The sequence below is a fragment of the Tachypleus tridentatus genome, chromosome 13 (genome assembly GCF_004210375.1).
Source record: "Tachypleus tridentatus isolate NWPU-2018 chromosome 13, ASM421037v1, whole genome shotgun sequence".
Classification (NCBI taxonomy): Eukaryota; Metazoa; Arthropoda; class Merostomata; order Xiphosura; family Limulidae; genus Tachypleus; species Tachypleus tridentatus.
In genome coordinates this window covers 238,943,944-238,964,393 of record NC_134837.1, presented here as the reverse complement: position 1 = coordinate 238,964,393, position 20,450 = coordinate 238,943,944, and the positions used below count along the sequence as shown (strand labels likewise).

Here is a 20,450-nt window from a genome sequence, read left to right as displayed (position 1 = left end):
AGTAACATAATAAATCCGTGTCATGGTAAATAGCTTTTTTTTAAAAAAAAACAACAAGAAACGTTGAAATATTTATGAAGTAAATTTTCTTCAAACAAGACACTTCCATGGACAAAATATATTGCAATATGCCTGTTTCATGAGTTAGAAATATTTTGCTATTTATAATAAACACAGTTGAATTTATGTTGCTCATTTGGTTTTAATTAAAAAGTAAACAATACAAACAGCAATGGGTGTGGTTCGGTAACTATAACAATCACAGATCTCTGCGTGCTTGTTATCTGGCTCTGGTACCAATTTGTCCCTCGGTGCGTGCAGAACATACTTTCACGGTTTGAAGTTTCCACACTCTGAGAATCTACTTTTACTCGTATTTCTAGTGAGTCGAGTCCGTTTTACGTTTTTCACGTGAAGTAAGAATGAGCTGCATTGTTTAATTTTGTAAGAAGCAATAATTCTTAAAATATTATTTATTAGTTTTATGTTTTTATGCGTCCAATAAATATTATAAGTAATTAGAGAAAAATGAGTTAACTCTAGATACATGAATCTTAAAAAAATAAATTTAGAATAGCATGACTGTGCTATCCTAGTGTCTTTATAATTTCAGGATTGAATTATTTTAATTCTAAGATGAAAACTGCATATTATATTTTGTTTAAATATTTTACATTTTATTTCATTATGTAACGACAAAAATGTTAATTAATCGTACACCTTTAACTTAATGTTAAATCCTCGCCACTAAGTGAACTTTGACAAATAAAATAACACTTTCGTGTTGGAAGAAATTCATTTATTGGAAAGAGGAAATACAGAATGTTTCTCTTTCGTCTACGCCATGCCGGGCTTACACACCGAGGGAAACTGAAAAGGAATATCAAATGTATATTTAGTACATATGCCAAGTGGCCCGGCATGGCCAGATGACTAAGGCGTTCGACTTGTACTCTAAAGGTTGTGGGTTCAAATACCCGTCGCACTACACATGCTCTCCCTTTCAGTCTGGATGAGTTATAACAATCAATCCCACTATTCGTTGGTAAAAAGAATAGCCCAAAAGTTGGCGGTGAGTGGCGATGACTAGCTGCCTTCCCTCCAGTCTTACACTGCTTAATTAGGGACGGCTAGCGCAGATAGCACTCGAGTAGCTTTGCGCGAAATTCAAAACAAACAAAGAAACCCTCGGTGTGGATTCCTGTATGTGGTGATGGGACCTCCAGGGGAAGGTTCTGTTCTTTCAATCTACCTCCTCTTGGATCTAAACATCAACCCATGTGTTTGCCGTGCGTGGTGACCTGTGAAGGGGAGGAGAGGATCCTGGTGGTTAAGGGGTCCAACCCTAACACACTACTTTGGCCTTGAATTCCTGTAGACGAGCGGTCTTGGGGTGGCACCCTTAGGGTCAGTTAGCTGGTGCATTCGGGCTAGAGTCAATCAAGTATCAGTGTTGGATGTTCTCAACAGGTTTTTTTGGATATTATATCTGATTCTGATGTTGAGGTATGAAACTCTGGCGTTGCTGCAGTGTCCTTGTTTCGCATTGTGGTATGTCCCCTCGTAGGGCTCCATGGGCACCGAAATATTCTTTTTTTTTTAAATTAAGGATCCTCCAAATAAAATAGTGAAAAAACAGTATATAGGTAAATAACCACGTCTTGAAGATTCTGAGTAACAATCTTCAACATGCATAACACCTGCACCTCATTTTCTTACACTACATTCTCTTTCAGACAAATCTTTTGGACAGATGTCTCTCTTTTTCATTCAGGATGGACCAGAGGGACTTATTGGCTCTCCAAAGTCAGTAAAGAAGCTTTGCTCTAGTGACATATTGGTGGAAACATCTACATCTCAACACAGTGACCTCCTGTTGCATTTAACGATGATTAAGGACATACTTGTTGAGGTTACACCTCATGCTACTGTGAATTCGTCATGAGGAGTTATTGTTGAGAGGGATTTGAAGAACATTTCCGAGTCAGAGGTTCTTGCTAGTTTCTCTACTCAAGGAGTTTCTGCAGTTAGGCTTATTTCCTTTCTCAAAGATGGAATTATGATGCAGACCAGTGTCATTATTCTGACATTTACACCATCACATCCACCTGCCACCATCAAGGCAGGTTATCTTAATTGTAGGGTACAGCCATACATTCCAAACCCTCTCAGGTGTTTCCAGTGTCAGTGGTTCGGTCACTCAAAGACATCTTGTTGTGGTGTCTTGACGCCTGCTTGTTGCAGTGGCAAGGACCACGATGCCTATGAGTGTGAAATGGACCCTCTCTGCTCCCTAAATGGTTGAAGAAAAAGAGGTGCAGTGTTTGAAAACGATTCAAAACATTACTTACCCTGAGACTCGAAAGTTGCTGTCCACCACTTCATATCAGATGTATGCTGCTGCACTTCATTCCACTACTACAGTGGAAGTAGACGGATCTCTCTGTACCTCCAAAAGAATCGTTCTCAAACCAAATGAAAAGTATTTTGTCCTCCATGGTTGAAAACGTTAATGAATCAACATTAACACCCCTCTCTGTCCCTAACATTCATTCCAGCAAACCCTAAGATCCACTTCCTTTGATTCCAGGTACGGGCATTTCCTCGGGTACATCTTCCTCTCCCACCCCAATATACAAAACGATCATTCGTTCATGTCCTAAGTCGCTGGAATCCTCTTCCAACAACAAAGACCTGCCCAATTGACCCAGGGCAGGATCCATCGACAGAGCTCCCTCGAATAAAGACAATAAAGAAAAAAGATGGTCGTAAACAGAAGTGCTCTCCACCCAATTTGGTTACACGTAAATAAAAATGGCAACCTTAATACAATGAAACTGTCAAGCTTTACGATCTTATCTGGATGACCACAAAGCACTGATTGCATCTTACCATCCTGTATGTCTTTCCTTACAGGAAACATTTCTGAAGTATGCTAATACAGTCACCTTTCGGCAGTTTTCTTTGTATAGAAATGACAGGCAGTGTGATGGAAGAGTGCATGGAGGGGTGGCACTGTTGGTTGATCAGCATGTGCCCATCCTGTCTTCGCCACTCGACACACCCTTGGAGGCCGTTAGCCATCCATGTTTTCTTTGGTCGTACCATCACTGTTTGTTCTCTCTACCTGTCGCCTGGAGAGACCTATGATCAATCAGACCTTAATGCTCTCAGTGAACAGTTGCCATCTCCCTTTTTAATCCTGGGGGACTTTAATGGACATCATTCCCTCTGGGGAAGTGCTGATATTGATGAAAGGGGTCGCTCCATAGAGCGTGTGCTCTCTGATCATAGTCTTTCTCTTTTCAATAGGGATTTTCATACTTATTTTCCTGGACCTAGTCTGTCCTTTACTGCTATTTATTTCTCAGTTTGCTCCCCTTCACTATTCTCCCACTTTTTATGGAGGGTTGATAATAATCAACGAAGTGGTGATCATTTTAATATAATTTTGAGAGAGACTGGCTGTGGTTGATGCCACCCAACCCACATGCCCCAGTGGAAGCTGGATTAAGCAAACTGGTTCTCTTTCACTGCTCTTTCAGTACTTGATCCTGTCATCGTTTGTAAGCCATCAATAGACGACTGTGTGGCAACAGTAACTCACTGTATTATACAGGCAGCTGCTGAATAGTTTTCTAAAACCTTGACACGTTTTCCACAATATCCTCGTCCGTGGTGGAATCCTGCCTGCCATATGGCATGGAAGGCTCAAAAACAAGTCTGAGATACTTTTCATAGGTATTCCACACTCTCGTACTGCATTGCTTTTCAGCAGGACCATGCACGTGCTTTGTGGGTAAGACGTCAAAGCCAGAAGGACTCTTGGATTAAGTTCACAACCAGCATATCTTCTACCACCAGTTCCATAGTCATATGGGACAAGATTTGAAAGGTCAGTGGGCTATATAATTCTGTCCCTCTCTCGATCTTGCTTTCTGATGGCCAGAATGTAGCTGATACCTGGAGCATTGCTGATACTCTAGGTGAAAGCTTTTGCCAGGTATCTAGCACTTCTGCTTCTTCCTCCACCTTCTTAGCCATCAAAACTTGGGCAGAATGATCATCTCTTTCCTTTTGAGCTGATTGTCTCTATCACTATAATTGCTCCTTTACACTGGTGGTACTCACTCTGGCCCTTTATTGGTCCGGCAGTACATCAGTCAGACCTGATGATGTTCACTGTGAAATGTTATGCCATCTGTTTCCTGCTTCTCTTGCTATTCTTCTGATTGTCTTTAACTGGATGTGGCAGGGAATGTTTTCCCGATGCCTGGTGCCAGGCTATTGTCCTACTTTTCTCTAAGTCTGAGAAGGATCCCAAGATTCCTTCAAACTACCGTCCAGTTGATTTGACGAGCTGTCTCTGTAAGACCTTAGAAAGGATGGTTAATACTCGTCTTGTTTGCTTTCTTGAATCAAACAACCTCCTCTCGCCCACCCAGTATCGGTTCAGATGACATCGCTCCACCATGGACTACCTGATTTGACTTCAAACATCAATCAAAGAAACCTCTCACAAATGAAATATTGTATCAATATTCTTTGCCATTGAGAAGGCTTATGATACAACATGGAGGTATGGCATTTTGCAAGACCTCCATATATATGGGTTACGTAGCCATTTGGCCATTTTTATTAAAAAATTTAATGGACAGGCAATTTTAAGTTCGTGTGTGTTTGACACTTTTCCGTTCTTTTCTACAGGAACTTGGAGTCCCTCAGGGCTGTGTTTTAAGTGTCACACTTTTCAATTTATGATTAATGCCATCAGTGAATAACTCCCTCTTACTGTTGCAAACGGGCTCTATGTCGACGACTTTCACATCTCATGTCAGCTGTCGAACATGAGGTATATTGAGTGGTAGCTACGGACTGTCCTCACGTTAGTTCTCACCCGGTTCTCGCCGATATTGAAACCGACTGGCCTATTTCTCCTTAACATCTACTTCAATCCAGTTTTTCTGGATACCAGGCCGCGTTGATATTCGCGAGAACAGGCTCACCGACACCGCAGGTAAATCTGTCTGCTCTGGTGCTGTCATTGCTGTGCCTGTTCCATTAATGGACTATGTTCCTGTGTTCAAGGCTCGTCTCTGTGCCAGTTGGCAATCGACTTGGAGTGATTAACGTGACAACAAGCTTTTCCAAATAAAACTCTGTATTGGACTTTGGCCGTCTTGCTACCGTAAGGATCGGAAAGAAGAAGTTGTTCTTATTAGACTACGCATTGGTCACAGTTTTATAACTCATCGTTTTCTTTTATCTGGAATTGATGCACCAATGTGTTGTCTGTATGTCACTCAGATAACAATAAGCCACATTTTACTGTCTTACCGTCATTCCGACTCTCAACGATAACAATATTTTAAACATGTTTTGCCCCAAGGTTTATCCGTAACGTTAGATAATGTTATTGGCGATGGTGACACTGTCCACCTTAGAAATGTTTTTAGTTTAAAGGCCATTAATCTTTTTAATGCCATTTAAGTTTTCTAATTTATACATTCGACCTTTTTTTTAATGTGATTCCCTTTTAAGAATCAAAGTTCGTCTTGTTCAATTTGAAATTAGAAAATGGCCGTAACGTCAAATAACTCGAAACCAGGACTGGAAAAGTCAACTTCTGGTGACTAATGGTGGTTTTTCAATTTACCCATTAGTCATCCTGGCGAGTTATGATAATTACAGTTATGCTACAGAAAGTCCTGTACAACTTGTATTTCTGCAGTTTGTCTTTTATTGCTGAAGACTAGATGTAAAATTTGGATTTAATGTTATTTGTTTTTACTTCAAAAATTAAACTTTGTTTTGTTTTATCTTAATTTTCTTTTATGAATTTTAATAATTTTACTTTAATTTCAACTTTTTACCGGATGTTTGGCGCAGATAGCCTAGTTGCTTTGCGCCATAAGACACCAAACTAACCAACCTTTTCAGTTTCAGTTTGAATTCAAACGACATTATGGTGTGTGTGTGTGTGTGAAATACTTACAGTTTTTTGTCTTTTTACGTTAAGTCGTAAGTGACATTTTAAAAGCTGTTTTTAAAATTGGCCACTTTTTCTTCTGCAACTGACTATATATACATAAAATGGCGCAGATAGCCCTCGAGTAGCTTTACGCAATTTTCAAACCAGTACATAAAATGTGGCTCCACCAGTGTCTTAGCGGTATATCTGTAGGCTCGTCACTTGTAGTGGAGAGTACAGGTCATTGTGTAGCTTTGCGCTTGACAACAACCAAATATAAACTGTGTAAAAGATAAGACGTACTTTAACAATTCAAGTAAAACAAGAATATTATGTTTCATATACCTTTTGAATAAATGTAAAAACGATGTTAAATAATACTAAAAACTTATGTTCAGAAGAATAGTACACTCTTCGAAGCTGCAGAGCTTCAAGGTTGTTTTTAACATCTCTAATTTTATATATCCTGTGTACTAATTATGTATGTGTTTAAATTTGGTATATGTTTGTTAAAAACAAACGTTAGGTTATTTATTATCATTTGTCCCTGTTTAAATGTTTAATATTAATTTTAAACGTTATTTAAGCCTTTTCTTTGTCGTGTTTTAAAATCGTGTTATGTGTCATAATATGGGATCGTTTAGTAAATTTAGTAAATGCTTACGTAGTGCGTGAATTGCTGTCACTGGTCAGGACCTGTTTTGAACGTAAACAATTTTCGTATACATCAGGAAATTAGGTGAAAAGAGCTAAATATGTTTAATCGTTTATTATAACCATAAACAAGCTTTCTTGTCCTTCCTGGTAGGCTTAAGCTTAGCCATTATCCCCTTGATGTTACTTTGACATATTTTCATGTAAAACTTTCATGAAAGGTGGTGTGGACAACTGAGGCAAGAAATAGCAATGATAACTTAATACTAGATAACACGGTCAATAATCCAAAAATTACAAGTACTTCTAGGCTTCAGATAATTCTTGATATATCGATATTTAATATATAGTGATTTTTTTAATACTTGCAAAGCGATACAGCTTGAAAACTTGTATACTGTTAAACAATGGCGTGTTTTGACTTATTAGATATAAACTCTGATATCGGTTTTTGGTAGCATCATATTTTCTATGAAACAACAAATAATGTCAACTTTCCACCGCGAACTTATATCGGCTGTTAGTTTCACTTACATATATTTACATATTCGAATTTTTTTTTTTTTTTGATACAATGTACCCAATCCCCTGTTGTGTGAGAAGAGAGAAACGGGGTTAAGTATTTTTATATAAGATGCTCCTTTTGATAAACGTTCAATTTGACGTATACAGTACGACCTATAAATATATTTTAGGTGATGATGAAAAAGTATAAATTATCTCTATTTTTTATTAGAACGATGTTCGTGTGGAGCTCCTACAAATTCAACCCGAAAGCCTTCCTCCCCATTTGAGCGATTTTTGTACCACGCCGGAATCCAACGATAATATTGTATGTATAATCAAATTTACTATTTGTATTATTTTAAAAATTATTAACTCTTCATAGTGTCTCCGACCTTCGTTTTTAAAAGAGGTACAATGATATTTTTGTAGTTATATAATTAATTGATAAAAATACGTAAATACTTTTCGAGATATGTTCAACATTACTAATGAACTGTTTCCTAAATTTCCAAATAAAACATTATATACCTTATATTTGAAGCATATACTGATATGTTTATGGAAAACGACAACATACCTTCCAGGGTACTGCTTTTAGGTAAAGACCATGAGCTACATTTTACTTGTAATGAGATTTGTATGATATGAGGTTCCATCTTAAACACGAGAGCGAAGTAATAGTTTTATTAATTTGTCACTTTCACCATTTTTGTTGTATTCATCGCTATGGTAACGAGGAGTGACTGCTAACATTCAAACTCACTGTACATAGTTTAAATTGAGAAGCTGAAATATTTCAAGTAATAAATACATAACATTCTCTAACATGGTTGGATCGCTCAATTCCGTCCATTTTTATAATACAAAAATCATGCATTACTTCAGTGTTTTATTGAATTGATAGGAGAATTACGTCATTAGTGTAATGTCTCTTCAAGTTGTTCTGCACAGAAAGTATTTATACAAACTTTAGCAGTTAGTCAACACCACGAATGTGGGCTACTTCAATTAATTAGCGGGATTATTACCCACGATTATTACATACCATCAGCCCCAGGTGATAAAAAGTACGCTTTTTATATACCTATATGTATGTGGAAACGGGTTACAATCTAATATACTAACCTCTTGGTTGAGATCGGCCCTCCAAGAAAGAAAATTTACTTAAATTATTTTTAAAGGTATATAAACTCAATTCGATATCGAAACCTAATAAATAATTGAGAATTAGTTTACTGAAACTCTGAGCTGTACGAAAGTAACGTACATTTGTTCACCAACGTGTACACCTAACTGTAACGAATTTGTTATAGTTAATGCTTCTTTACGACAGTTTGTTTCTAAAGCACGAAGCAATACAGTAGTACTTGCTTCGGCAGCATATATACTAAAAAATTGGAACGATACAGAGAAGATTAGCATGGGCCCTGCGCAAGGATGACACGCAAAATCGTGAAGCGTTCCACATTTTTTTTTAAATATTTAACGGCCCGGCATGACCAAGCGCGTTAAGGCGTGCGACTCGTAATCTGAGGGTCGCGGGTTCGCATCCCCGTCGCGCCAAACATTCTCGCCCTTTCAGCCGTGGGGGCGTTATAATGTTACGTTCAATCCCACTATTCGTTGGTAAAAGAGTAGCCCAAGAGTTGGCGGTGGGTGGTGATGACTAGCTGCCTTCCCTCTAGTCTTACACTGCTAAATTAGGGACGGCTAGCACAGATAGCTCTCAAGTAGCTTTGTGCGAAATTCAAAAACAAACAAGTAATACAGTAGGCTGTCTGTGATATTCTCACCGCGGGTATCGATACCCAGATTTTAGCGGTATTAGCTCACAGGCGTAGCTCATCCAATGGGTGCCACTCCTCGATGTTATTAGTTTGATTTAGACAAAAAATTTAATTTGATTTGCGTTGAATAAAGTATATATTAAAATATTCCTGTGACTTATTTTACAGCTCAGCATTTCTCAGCATGGGGTCTGCCAGGTGGTTTATGGACTTGTACAAAGGGAATAGTGATAAATAAATATTCATATAACAGTTTTCATTCTACTTTCTCATTCAAAACCATAAAAAAATGGAAATGTACCTTTTGTTAGTTGTATACCAGTATAAACGTTTTACGTATTTAAATGTATTTCAACTGGCAGCTATATATCGAGTTAACTGATTTAGATCACCCGAATCTCGAGAACATTTAACACTAGAAGTCAGTGAAGAGGGTCCCATTAGAAACGGGAATTAATACGTGTGCATGCGTAAACAAATATAAAGTGAACTTGTTGCTTTTAGTCAAGGTCAGAATGTGGGTTTGGACTTTATACGACACGATCTTAACGACGTGTTCACTTGTGCTATCTTTATCGGGAAGATTTATTAGTTTGAAAGGTAGCATTTTATAGTCTTAGAGGGTAGGACATTTTCTTCGCATATATTAAATATACTAAATATTTTTAACGAACCTTTTATTGAATTTCAAAATAAGCAGCTTTAACAATGCTCAGAATATCTGAAAGATTGTTGGAACAACAAAAAAAACAAAAAAAAAACGAATCTGTACTAACTTCCCTAACTATAAGAGTGAAAAAGAAACCTTGTTTATTTAAAAAGAACACACATATATAATTGAATAATTAGCTTAACAATAAATGTATTTTGCAATTTATTTATTAAATATTCACTGTCACTTTCTATTATTCATTGAATGGCATTTATTGTATTAGGGCCTGGCATGGGCTGGTGGTTTCGGCGCTTGACTCATTTATGTTGGGGAATGTTGTCACTGAGCATATTTGCCCTGTCATTCTATCATTATTTCATATGTTATTTACGTAATATAATTTTATGTATTCTCGTGATTCCATAGTATTAGTAATAAGCTAAGTACTGCATTATCTTTTAAGTAAATACAAAAGTCAATTATTTTTTTTTAGTTTAAATGATATGTTGATGTACAGTATGCCATCTTGATTCTGTAATACCACAACACTTACTGCTTGCAAGTTCTATCTTGTTTCCAAAATACTTCATGGTATCTTCTTTTTAATATATCCCTTCATTCTACCCAGTGGCGTAATATCACCAACCTTTAGAGGTATCAAGACTGAATAATGTTATACATGTTTGTAGTTAAGCGCAAAGCTATAGAATGAGCTTTCTGTGTTATGCCCACCACAGGTATTGAAAACCGGTGTTTAGTATGTTTTATGAGCCATCAGGCTTACCTCTGTGCCATTGAAGGATAACAGCGATATAATAAAATAAGGTAATTCCTAAAAATGGAGTACTATTTGAAATTGAGGATTGGTGGTTAGGGTGCTTGACTCACAATCTGCGGATCGCGAGATTGAAACCCATCTCCGAACATTCTCGCCCTTTCACCTATGGGGTTGCTAAAAGTTACAGTCGATCTCACTATTCGATTCGAGTAATTCAAGTGTTGGCAGTAAGTGGTGTTGACTACTTACCTGCCATCTAATCTGTCTTTCTAAATTAGATGCCAATAGCGCAGATAATGTTTGTGAGGTTTTGTGCCAAATTTAACACAACGCTATACCCTATATTGATTTTAAACTTGCAAGATTCGTAGTATGAAGAACGAGACATGTTGGAAGTGTTGGTATAATTTTTTTGTCTTCGTCAGTTTATTTCGCTAAAAAAATTAATAAAATGTTATCACAGTCTTCATTGAAAACTAATTAAAATTCTCGACATTTCATCAAAATAAAATTTCGGACATTTTTAGTTCATTTTGAATTTAACACGAAAACGTCTTTACATTTCAAAGAAGTTAGAGTTGTTGCACGAATACACACACACGTTTATAAAACCTTATCTGTTCCACATAGCGCAACATATTTCTCACAAGAAACTCGTTTAGGGTAGTGTTCGAATCTGATCCATAGCAGCTTTCACTGCGTGTTGAACCAGTACTTCAACTAATATCAGAAAAATCACAATCTATAATAATTAAAATGAATTGAAACATCAGTTGGATAGCAATCTACACTTCTGGTGTGTTTCATATTTACTTCAGTCGATATTATTGACCTCTTTTCTGCGGAATCTATGCGCCCTATTACGTTATCGATCAGCATCAAAGCGAGAAAAAACAAAAAAACCACTTGTGCACCAAATGCAAAATAAATCAAATTTCATATATTAAAATTAAAATAAATCATGAAACATAAGCATATTTGATGTGTACATAGCCTGTACTTATTTTAAAATTGATGGTGTTAAAATGTGCCCGGAAAAATTGATTTTTTTGTTTAGCGTGGTACCTTTGTAAAGATCTTTACATGTGTTACTTTTAATAGATTTTTATAAGCATGTTAAAAACCTGTAGTTGTGTACATGTTTAAAATCGAGCTCGCTTTCGTGATGCTATACTTTTAATTCGGAAAATGGGAAGATTATTGTGTACAGTTTCTTCGTAGCATAGGAAAAACAAATAATAATTATACGATGGATAAATGAAATACAAACTGCATGTTGATATTCAACGCACTTCATTCCAATCTTAAGAAAACGTGTTATACACAGATCTTTTTAAAATTCTAAAAACAATTGTTGTGATTTTTTTAGTTTTTTAATTGTTTTCGTATATCTGAATATTGTTATTGTTTCTAACAGAAAGGCTTAACACATTCTTTAACTTAGCTTATCAACAACTGCACTCGGATTTGTAGAGGAAATTGATAAAGCTGTGAATTTATTGTACACTTTGATTATTTCCTAGCCTTGTCGTAGAGCTTCGAAGTGACGCAGTTCAAACTTGAACATTTTGTATATGTTGAGCGTCTTACTGGCAAATTCTTAAAATTTCCCTGTCTAGAAATTGTTCACAGTACTGATTATATATAATACGGTATTTCACTTCTTTTTTTTTTTTTTGAATAATAATAGATACTCAGTGTCGTTATAAATAATTCACAACCATATATATATTTTGTAAGACAAAGATTATACATGTAACATGTGGATGTTAAATAAAGTGACATATTTATTTTGTGACGCTTGTAATCTGAGTTAAGTCAGCATGGCGTAATCCTCAAAACAGTGTGTGCATAATGATTTTAGTCGCGGTGTGGGTTATTCCAAAACCCACGTGTATAATTCTGTTGCTGTGTCATTTGTATTTATAGCTTCTAGGTGTTATATCTGTGTAAAGACTGCACCCCAGAAGAACTGACATGGTGACATAACATGTAACAAATTTGAACCAAATATGGAAAATAACAAATTTATAGTTGCATGGCGTAACTAAATGAAACATTGAACGTTATGCATTTAATTGTAACCGTTCTTTTATATAGATATATGCATAGCGCTTGTCTCGCACACTTTTTTCTGGATCGAAAGATATATGCCGGAAACTATTTTTGTATCATTCGCTTAGCTGAAAAATGTGTCTATTTTATAAGTTATTATTTTAAAGAACTTACTGAAAAGTACAAGATTAGGTTCTACAAACCGTGCTGTTGATAATAGTAATTTATTGTATGTGGGATGAGTAATCATTATTCATCAGTGTTTGTAGAATATTGTTCTAACATATTCATATTTTAATTACAAAAAAGTACAAGTTATTTATAAAATTCAACTGATGATTTGTTATAAATATTTATCTTTTTTTATTTATCTGCAATTTAATAATTTGTCGCAAATCAACTTTTTTTTCTTAATTGATTATACTCAATATGAAAACGTGATTAGCTCCCAATTCCCAACTTCTACAATAGTTCAAAATCTATCAAATTTTGGCAGGGTAGAAGTCATCTTCAGCTAAGACAGTTTCATTGTTTTAATATTTGACATTTGGATGTTGTATAGGTTTAAGAAAAAAACTTTAAGTATTTGTATGATAAGAGCAGGCTTTAAAATTATTTTACTTTAGCTCAGAGGATGAAACATCTGAGATGGACCAGTGAGTCCCACGTTGTCCCAAAACATTATGTTAACTAGAATGTGTTATTGCAAATGCTCCTTATACTTACAGAAAGATTTATAATTTATGAACATGCTTACATTTCCTTTGACTTGAGTATATGGATAAAAGTATTGTGTAATTGGTTTAAATTCAGTGGTTAATCAGTTTCCCTGTATCTAAGTTTCTTTGATATTTTTTTTTAGTTTTCAATTTAATTTAAAAAGTTATTGTATCTGATTTTTTTTTATATTATTTTGTAGAACCATGTGAAAGAGCTTTATTTAATTACTGTGGCAAGCTACAGCTTTAGTCACAAACTTCACCATTGTAATGGACTAAAACAAACAGCCACTACAACCAGGTTTGAAAATACATAAATTTATTGACCTATAACAACCACACAAGTCAAAAGTTTAACCTTTCAAACAATAAGAATAAAAAAAAAATTATCTCCTTAAAACACAGTTAATAAGTATGTCGCTGACAGGGACGTGTTACTAACATTAAAGAACAATATACCATGAATATCACAGTTAGTTTTTGGGTAAATAAAGTAAATAGGAAAAAGAACCTGAAGAAAAAATTTAATTACAAAATTTCAGAATTCTATATTTATACAAGTACAAAATCATTAACAGCAGTGAGCAATAATCACCAAAAGTACTTGTCAGATATCTCTCAGGAACTAACTATTGGAAAATCCTGACAGGGTTTTTATTCAGTCATTAGACCATGATATTACATTTCATGTGACCATAAATTTACATACTCTTTTGCAATATTGAATATATCCATACAAAGTGGTGTCAGTCTCATAATACATCCAAACTGATTTAAAAGCAACATAGTCAGCTAGGAGGTGAGTTATCACTTTAAACGTAACTAAAATTTCATAATAAAAGGTTCATAACCTAAGTTCCACCAACTCAGTGTCTTTTCTAAGGTAAAGATCTTGAGACTGAGTACATAATGCAAATGTAGCATAACCAGTGACTTATACAATGAAATTATAACCTCTTTAAACTTGTGTTCAGTGGTTCTGTAGATATAACCTAAAATCCTGTGCTCTTCCACTAGCAACAGCACACTGCTTTGAGAGCTTTAGAGACTGATTGGCAATTACATTAAGATCTGTTTCTTTTGTGACATATTTCTATCCAGATTATACTTATAATTCAAGTTATGATAACCCACATGCATTATCTTGCATTTTTTAAAACTAAAACTCATCTGCCATGAATTTCTCCAACTCAATAAATGATCTAAACCTTTTTATAAAGCAGTAGGTAGCAACACTCAAGATCTCAGTATAATCTACAAATTTAAATAATTTCTTGACTGTTTCTTCATCTGTGTCATTGATGTAAATCAAAAAGAGCAAAGGTCCTAAGACTGAGCTCTGAGGTACCCTACTTGTGACATTATCCCAATTTGACTGAACTTCATTTCTAACAACCCTCTAGTTTCTTCTGTCTGGCCACTCTTCAATCCAATTATATATTAAAATATCCCCCACACCTATAAAGCTGATTTATATTTTCAATATTTTATGCAGCACCATGTCAAATGCTTTCTGAAAATCCAGATACACCTCATCTATACTCCTACTTTCATGTACAGTAACCTTTTCAAAGAATGTCAAAAGAGTTGTAAGACAAGATTTTCCCTTAGTGAAACCATGTTGACTATCCAGTAAAATTCTAAACTTTGTTAAATGACTTTGCAAAGCATCTTTTAATACTTCCCAAAACTTTTCCCACAACTCATGAAAGACTAATTGCTCTTTAATTATAAGCACAATTTTTATCACTTCTCTTGAAAAGAGTAGATACTTTAGCTAACTTCCAATCCTATGGTACCTGCCCACTCTTTAAGGCCTGACAATGTACAGTAATAAGTGACTCACATGCCCAACATTTAACCTTCTTCAGAACTCTTGGGGAAATACTATCTCTTATCTAAAGCCTTGTACTTTTTTAAACTTCCCAATATTTTCTTAACCAGTTCAGAATTAGGACAAACTTTGGAAGTTTAAAAAACAATAAGACTCTTGGGCCAGATAATATTTCACATGTAGTTTTTATTAAATTACTGTAATTACCTTGATTATCAAGCTCTCAAGAAAAATCCATAAATATAAGAAAAAAGTAACCTCTTGTTGAATTTTTTTGTATGAATATCAATACAAATGCATTAATTTTGAAAAGTTTCGATAAATTTTTAATAATATTTAGAAACTAAATGGTTTTATTGTTGTATTTCTGTGGCTAAAAATATTTCTAACATTCTAATCATTTCAAGATTTTGTTTCACGACATTACATACTTCATGTTAGAATAGTATATTAAATTAGTTATATTGCTTATTGAGTTAAATTTTAGTTTTTATTAATGTGGGTATTTTGTGTTGATCAGAATGTAATGATAATATATCAATTATTTAAACTTTCAAAGTTTGATGATATTTAGAAAGTACTGCATGGTTAAAATAAATAAAATTGAAATATTTCTACCACTTTTTGCTTTTTATGTATCCTTTTATTAAGTTAATACTCTCTTTTTTTATATTCAAAACTGAAATATATAGTGATTGTTACTCCTGTGGAAAGTATGTAAAGAAGCATTTTTAAGTAAAGAGCAAATGACTGATTCAGTACAATAACATTTTGAATTCATTTTTAGTTAGATTAATATAAATGTGTTAATTAGTGACTTTTATTTTCAGACTTTGTTTCCTGCAAATTAAAAATTGTTTTAATTTTTATTCTATCACAACAAAATATATGGTAATGTAAATCAAATACTGGTTATCACTGGTTAGCTAAATATTTTATTTATTTATAAGGAACTAAATACAGAAATCTGCTTAAACAGTTTTACTGTTTAATGTGTATTTCACAATATTGTTGTATAAATTACAGTACTTTCAGTATTTTATAATTTTATACACAATTTTTTTTTCATAATTTAGAATAATTTTTGCTTTTGCAGACGACCACCTGTAAGGTGAAGAATGAAAACCTGGGTTTCAAAATTCTTATCATTTGCAAAGTTGGAGAGAATACAAGTGCCATCCACTATGACTTAACTATAGACAAATTGGAAGGAAAAGTTAGTGAAAACCTGTATTGCATAGTACCCTTACTTTGAAATAATGGTTAGCATTTGTGAGATTACTGATAAAATATGTAAAACACAGATTGGTAAATATCTGTGTCAAAATGCTGGTTAAAGCAGTTCAATGATAATGATTTATTAAAATAGTGCAAAATATTTTATGAATGATGTTTAAAACTTTAGAATTATAAATATGAATATCTTCTATAGTGTGGAAAGCGTTAACAAAACTGATCAGTATATTCAAATTAACAGATCATTATGCAATGGAATAGTGGAAACTAATATTGTGTTTTCCTTTCTGGCCTACACAGTGAATAAGTCTAACATCCTGTAGACAATGAAAAATAGAAAAGTAATAAAAACTGTAGATTGCTAGTTATCTACTGGACTAAAATGTAACACATTTTCTTTTTTACTGCCAAGTTTGCTTAAATCTATATTTTGTATTTATTCTTGGGTATAATGCAATAATTATTTATAAAACAACTGCAATAGTGAAATATTTTCTATTATTATAAAGTTTTTGTGCATTATATACAAAGATAATTCATTTTATACTTGCACAGGGACACATGAGTAAGGTTATAAAATAGCTTGATGCATAGCATGTCCTAACCTTAAAACTGTAGTATATATGAATATATGTCTTGTATTTTGTACAGTACTCTGAAACCCAATACATTTTTATAACATGACTTGACACTTTAGGTTTTTGAAAATTACAGTAACAATATTAAAACTTGTAATTTAGTGACTGTTACACACAAAAATTACCATGATAATATTTCATTAGTGCACTTCTGTGTCATAAATCAAAAGTCAAAACCTGTTTATTTTACCATATGGCATTATTTCAGAGGAATCAGACCCTACATTACCTTGCTAAGCCAGTGTGTACCACTGTGCAAGTTAACACTTTCATGGCAGGCTCATGCAATGTGAGGAAATTGAATCGTGAATTTCACTTGTAAAATAATACATGCAGTGACTCTAAGATTTCTTAACTTACACTCTTAAAAACTGATTAGAGTTTGTTAAAGATTGTAATAATTTTCTATGTAAAAAATGACATTGTAATAGTGTTTACTAAAAATATATCATTTATCTATTGTAGTTAGTTGCACTCAAACTGTTAATCTGTTGAGTGCAAGGTGATTTTAATTTTAAGTATAAAAATACTTTCTTCCTCTTATAGTTTTCATATTTCATTTGTATAATTTTTAAACCCCCTTAAAAGTATTTTTAAGGTAAAGTTTTATATTTTATTATTTATTTTCTGTGCCATATCACTAACTCTAGCAATATATATATATATATAGTTTTTTTCTAGTTCAATGTATTTCCAAATTAAATAATGTGAAATGTTTTATTTATTGCAATTTATTAAGATTAAAACACACATGACAGTGTGGTGCACTTATTATTGAGGTATGTTTAGATTTAAATCTTTGTAAAGTAAAATAAAAAAAAGTTGTATTGAAAAAAAATTAAATTATAGGGAAAATTTTAAAATAATTTCCCTAAAGAAAGGTAAATTAGCATCTAGAAACAAAGTTTATAATAAGAAAATATATATATGTACTATTATGAAAGTGTTGGTAGCTACACATGACATATTAGGGATATTTAGAACACCATATAAACTTTCTATTTGTAGAGGTTTAGAATGTAATTGAAACTTGTCATAAAATAATTTCTTTTTCATTTCATTGCAGTTAAAAGTCTTCAGTAATGTAAAGGAGCTTCTTTTCATTTTTTGTTTTGTGGAAAGGCCTGATGTAAAGTTAACTTTAAAACCCTTTCATGGACCACCAGTAAGTTAGAAGTATAGTATTAAGTTTTTGTTTAAAGAATTTTTAAATATTTCTATGAATTTGCAGTAGTATAAATACACTGAAAATCTGAAAATTAGGTACTTGTAGCCATTTCTTCCTTGGTATTAATTGAACTCTGTTTGTTATGGCCAGATTTATTTGCTGTATTTTTTTTTAATCTTTGATACTTAAATTTGTGGATATGTTAAAAATAGTCAAGAATCAGTTTTTCTAGAATGGTATTTAAACTAATATTTTTATCAAGTTATATATTATGTGTATGTTTCATTTGATATTTACTTAAAATATTTGAACAAACTTTACTTACTTGAATTTTGGTTTTAACATATCTAAACAGAATAAATACAATGTAACAATCAACTGAGGCTGCTTATAACTTTACCATTTATTTGTGAGCAATAATGCATCCTATTTAGAGATAAGTGTCCTTTTTATCTATAATAGAATATTCAAGTGACATTATGTCCTTGTATTTTTACAGCTAATGGCATTAATATCTGTGGTAATATGAATGACTTTTGCATGTATTAAAATTTATCTGTATATGTTTATATTTAGGCACACACACACATATATGGACACTTTCTCTTTTAATGTATTACATATTAAAATTTATTTTATAGATGTTAAGGTATCAGTAAACTAAAGAGTAACCTGTGCCTGTGCAGTAAGATCTCAAAAACAGTGTAGTAGTGCATTGTTATATTTGCAGTATAACTCTTGATCTGAAATGTGTTAATATCAGAATACAAAATATGTGAACATTTTTTTTGCTACATTTCCATGCTTTCAGAAAATATTATTATATTGTACATATGAGTGTATGTGTGTGTATAGATAGATACACACACAGATCAATGTAAACAAATCCACAAGTAGAAGCCATCACAGACATTAATGCCACCAATTGTAAAAACAGGTAATTTATAACAGGATTTGACAATTCCCAAACAGCAGATTGCCACTGAACTAAAAATTCCATTGTGGCATGGGATATTTTGTCCTATTTTATTTGTGCATAAAGATGATCTAAATAGATCTGTTCTGTAACAGCCTGCTTTGCCTATAATATCACAGTGATTACACTTTGTATCATAAATTTTGTTCCTGGATAGTATGTGTTATTTCTTAATTGCTTATGTTGTGAAAGAACAGAAAATGGCCATTATTCTCTTCAAACTTTGCCTTTGTGACCTGGATAATGAAATTTAGAAATTAATCTATTTTCTACGTAAAAATGGGCAAATTTGGACATTTTCATTTACATAAGGTCTGAATAAAACAACATATAAATCAGTGCTTCCTGTTGTAGTGCACTTTGGTGTCCCTGCTGTCCCAAAGGCAAAGATAACAGGGAAACTTGGTAAAGCCTCCTTGAAGACCCATCAGGAATGCCGCCATTTTGAAGTTTCGAATAACCTCCAAGCCATACTCGTCATACTTCAAGGCTTCTAACAAGGTCTTAACACTGTTGTATCCCTTTTTGAGGTCCATCAAATGAGCCAGAGGAAGAGACAAATACTTATTCCTGTTATGGAGCAGCACAGCTTTGAGGCTTCTGGATGAGCTATCAATGAAAAGGTGCTACTTATTTGGGATACAGGCAATTCCAGTTGCCTCACACAGACCAGATACATTGTGGCAGAAGCAGAGCCCATCCTGACGAGTTAAGAAGCTTGAAAAAATGAAGGTGATGCTTCCTCTGACTTGCAACTTGCACACTTTCATCTAACAAATCCCACTTCATGAGCCTAGATGTCAAAAGCTTGGCATCTGACTTTGTTAGAATAAGATCTCTGATCTTATTACTGAGACTTATTTGGTTGGGGTAGTATGTGTTTCTCTCACCAGCTGCACCTCTGAAATTGCAAGTTGGATTTTCAACATCTACCTCCTCTTCTGATTTGCTGCTCTCTTCTGAGGATGGCTGCTTTCTCTGGCAAAGTGGGTATAGGGAGCTCAAGGCAGTGTGACACTGGGGCAATAGATGATGGAAGGTCTGGATACATGACAGCAGATGCATTCTTGCCAGCTTGACATTTGGAAGGGTCCACCATGCAGAAGTAGCAATTGCTTGAGTGGTCAGTGGGTTCACACTAAATTATTGGAATAGCAAACTTCATGGTTCTCTTTTTCTCTCTGTACCATCCTGCAGAAAAGCAAAATAAAATTGTTATTGTGAAGAATAAATTTATTTCGTCCACAATTAATGTGTAAGAGGTTCATGCAAAATATTTTGTGATATTTTTTCTATACTATTAGAAATTAGAATAAAAAGATATTTAAATTTTAAAAGGTTTAAAATTTAGATAATATAAAATCTTGCTATTCAAGCAAGCAAAAATTAATCGTCTTACCTTCTAGAGTTTTTTGCAGTGCTCACAGGTAAAATGAGGTACCCAGGGTTTGTCTTGATCCCCGACAGGCATGCCG

The 20,450-nt window shown here is 33.8% G+C and overlaps 1 protein-coding gene and 1 non-coding gene across 7 annotated transcripts in view; both read left to right on the top strand.

Moving 5' to 3' along the window:
• LOC143236001 (uncharacterized) overlaps window positions 1–20,450 on the top strand; it is a 109,224-nt gene that overhangs the window by 21,513 nt on the left and 67,261 nt on the right. For all 6 annotated transcript variants that reach the window (XM_076474173.1, XM_076474171.1, XM_076474172.1 and 3 more), the window contains exons 3-5: window positions 7,362–7,457; window positions 16,054–16,173; window positions 17,898–17,996. In XM_076474173.1, coding sequence (XP_076330288.1) covers window positions 7,362–7,457; window positions 16,054–16,173; window positions 17,898–17,996 — 315 coding nt within the window. The remainder of the gene's footprint in view (window positions 1–7,361; window positions 7,458–16,053; window positions 16,174–17,897; window positions 17,997–20,450) is intronic.
• On the top strand, window positions 8,498–8,604 carry LOC143241161 (U6 spliceosomal RNA). The gene has a single exon (XR_013022225.1). It is a non-coding gene; the product is annotated as a U6 spliceosomal RNA (small nuclear RNA).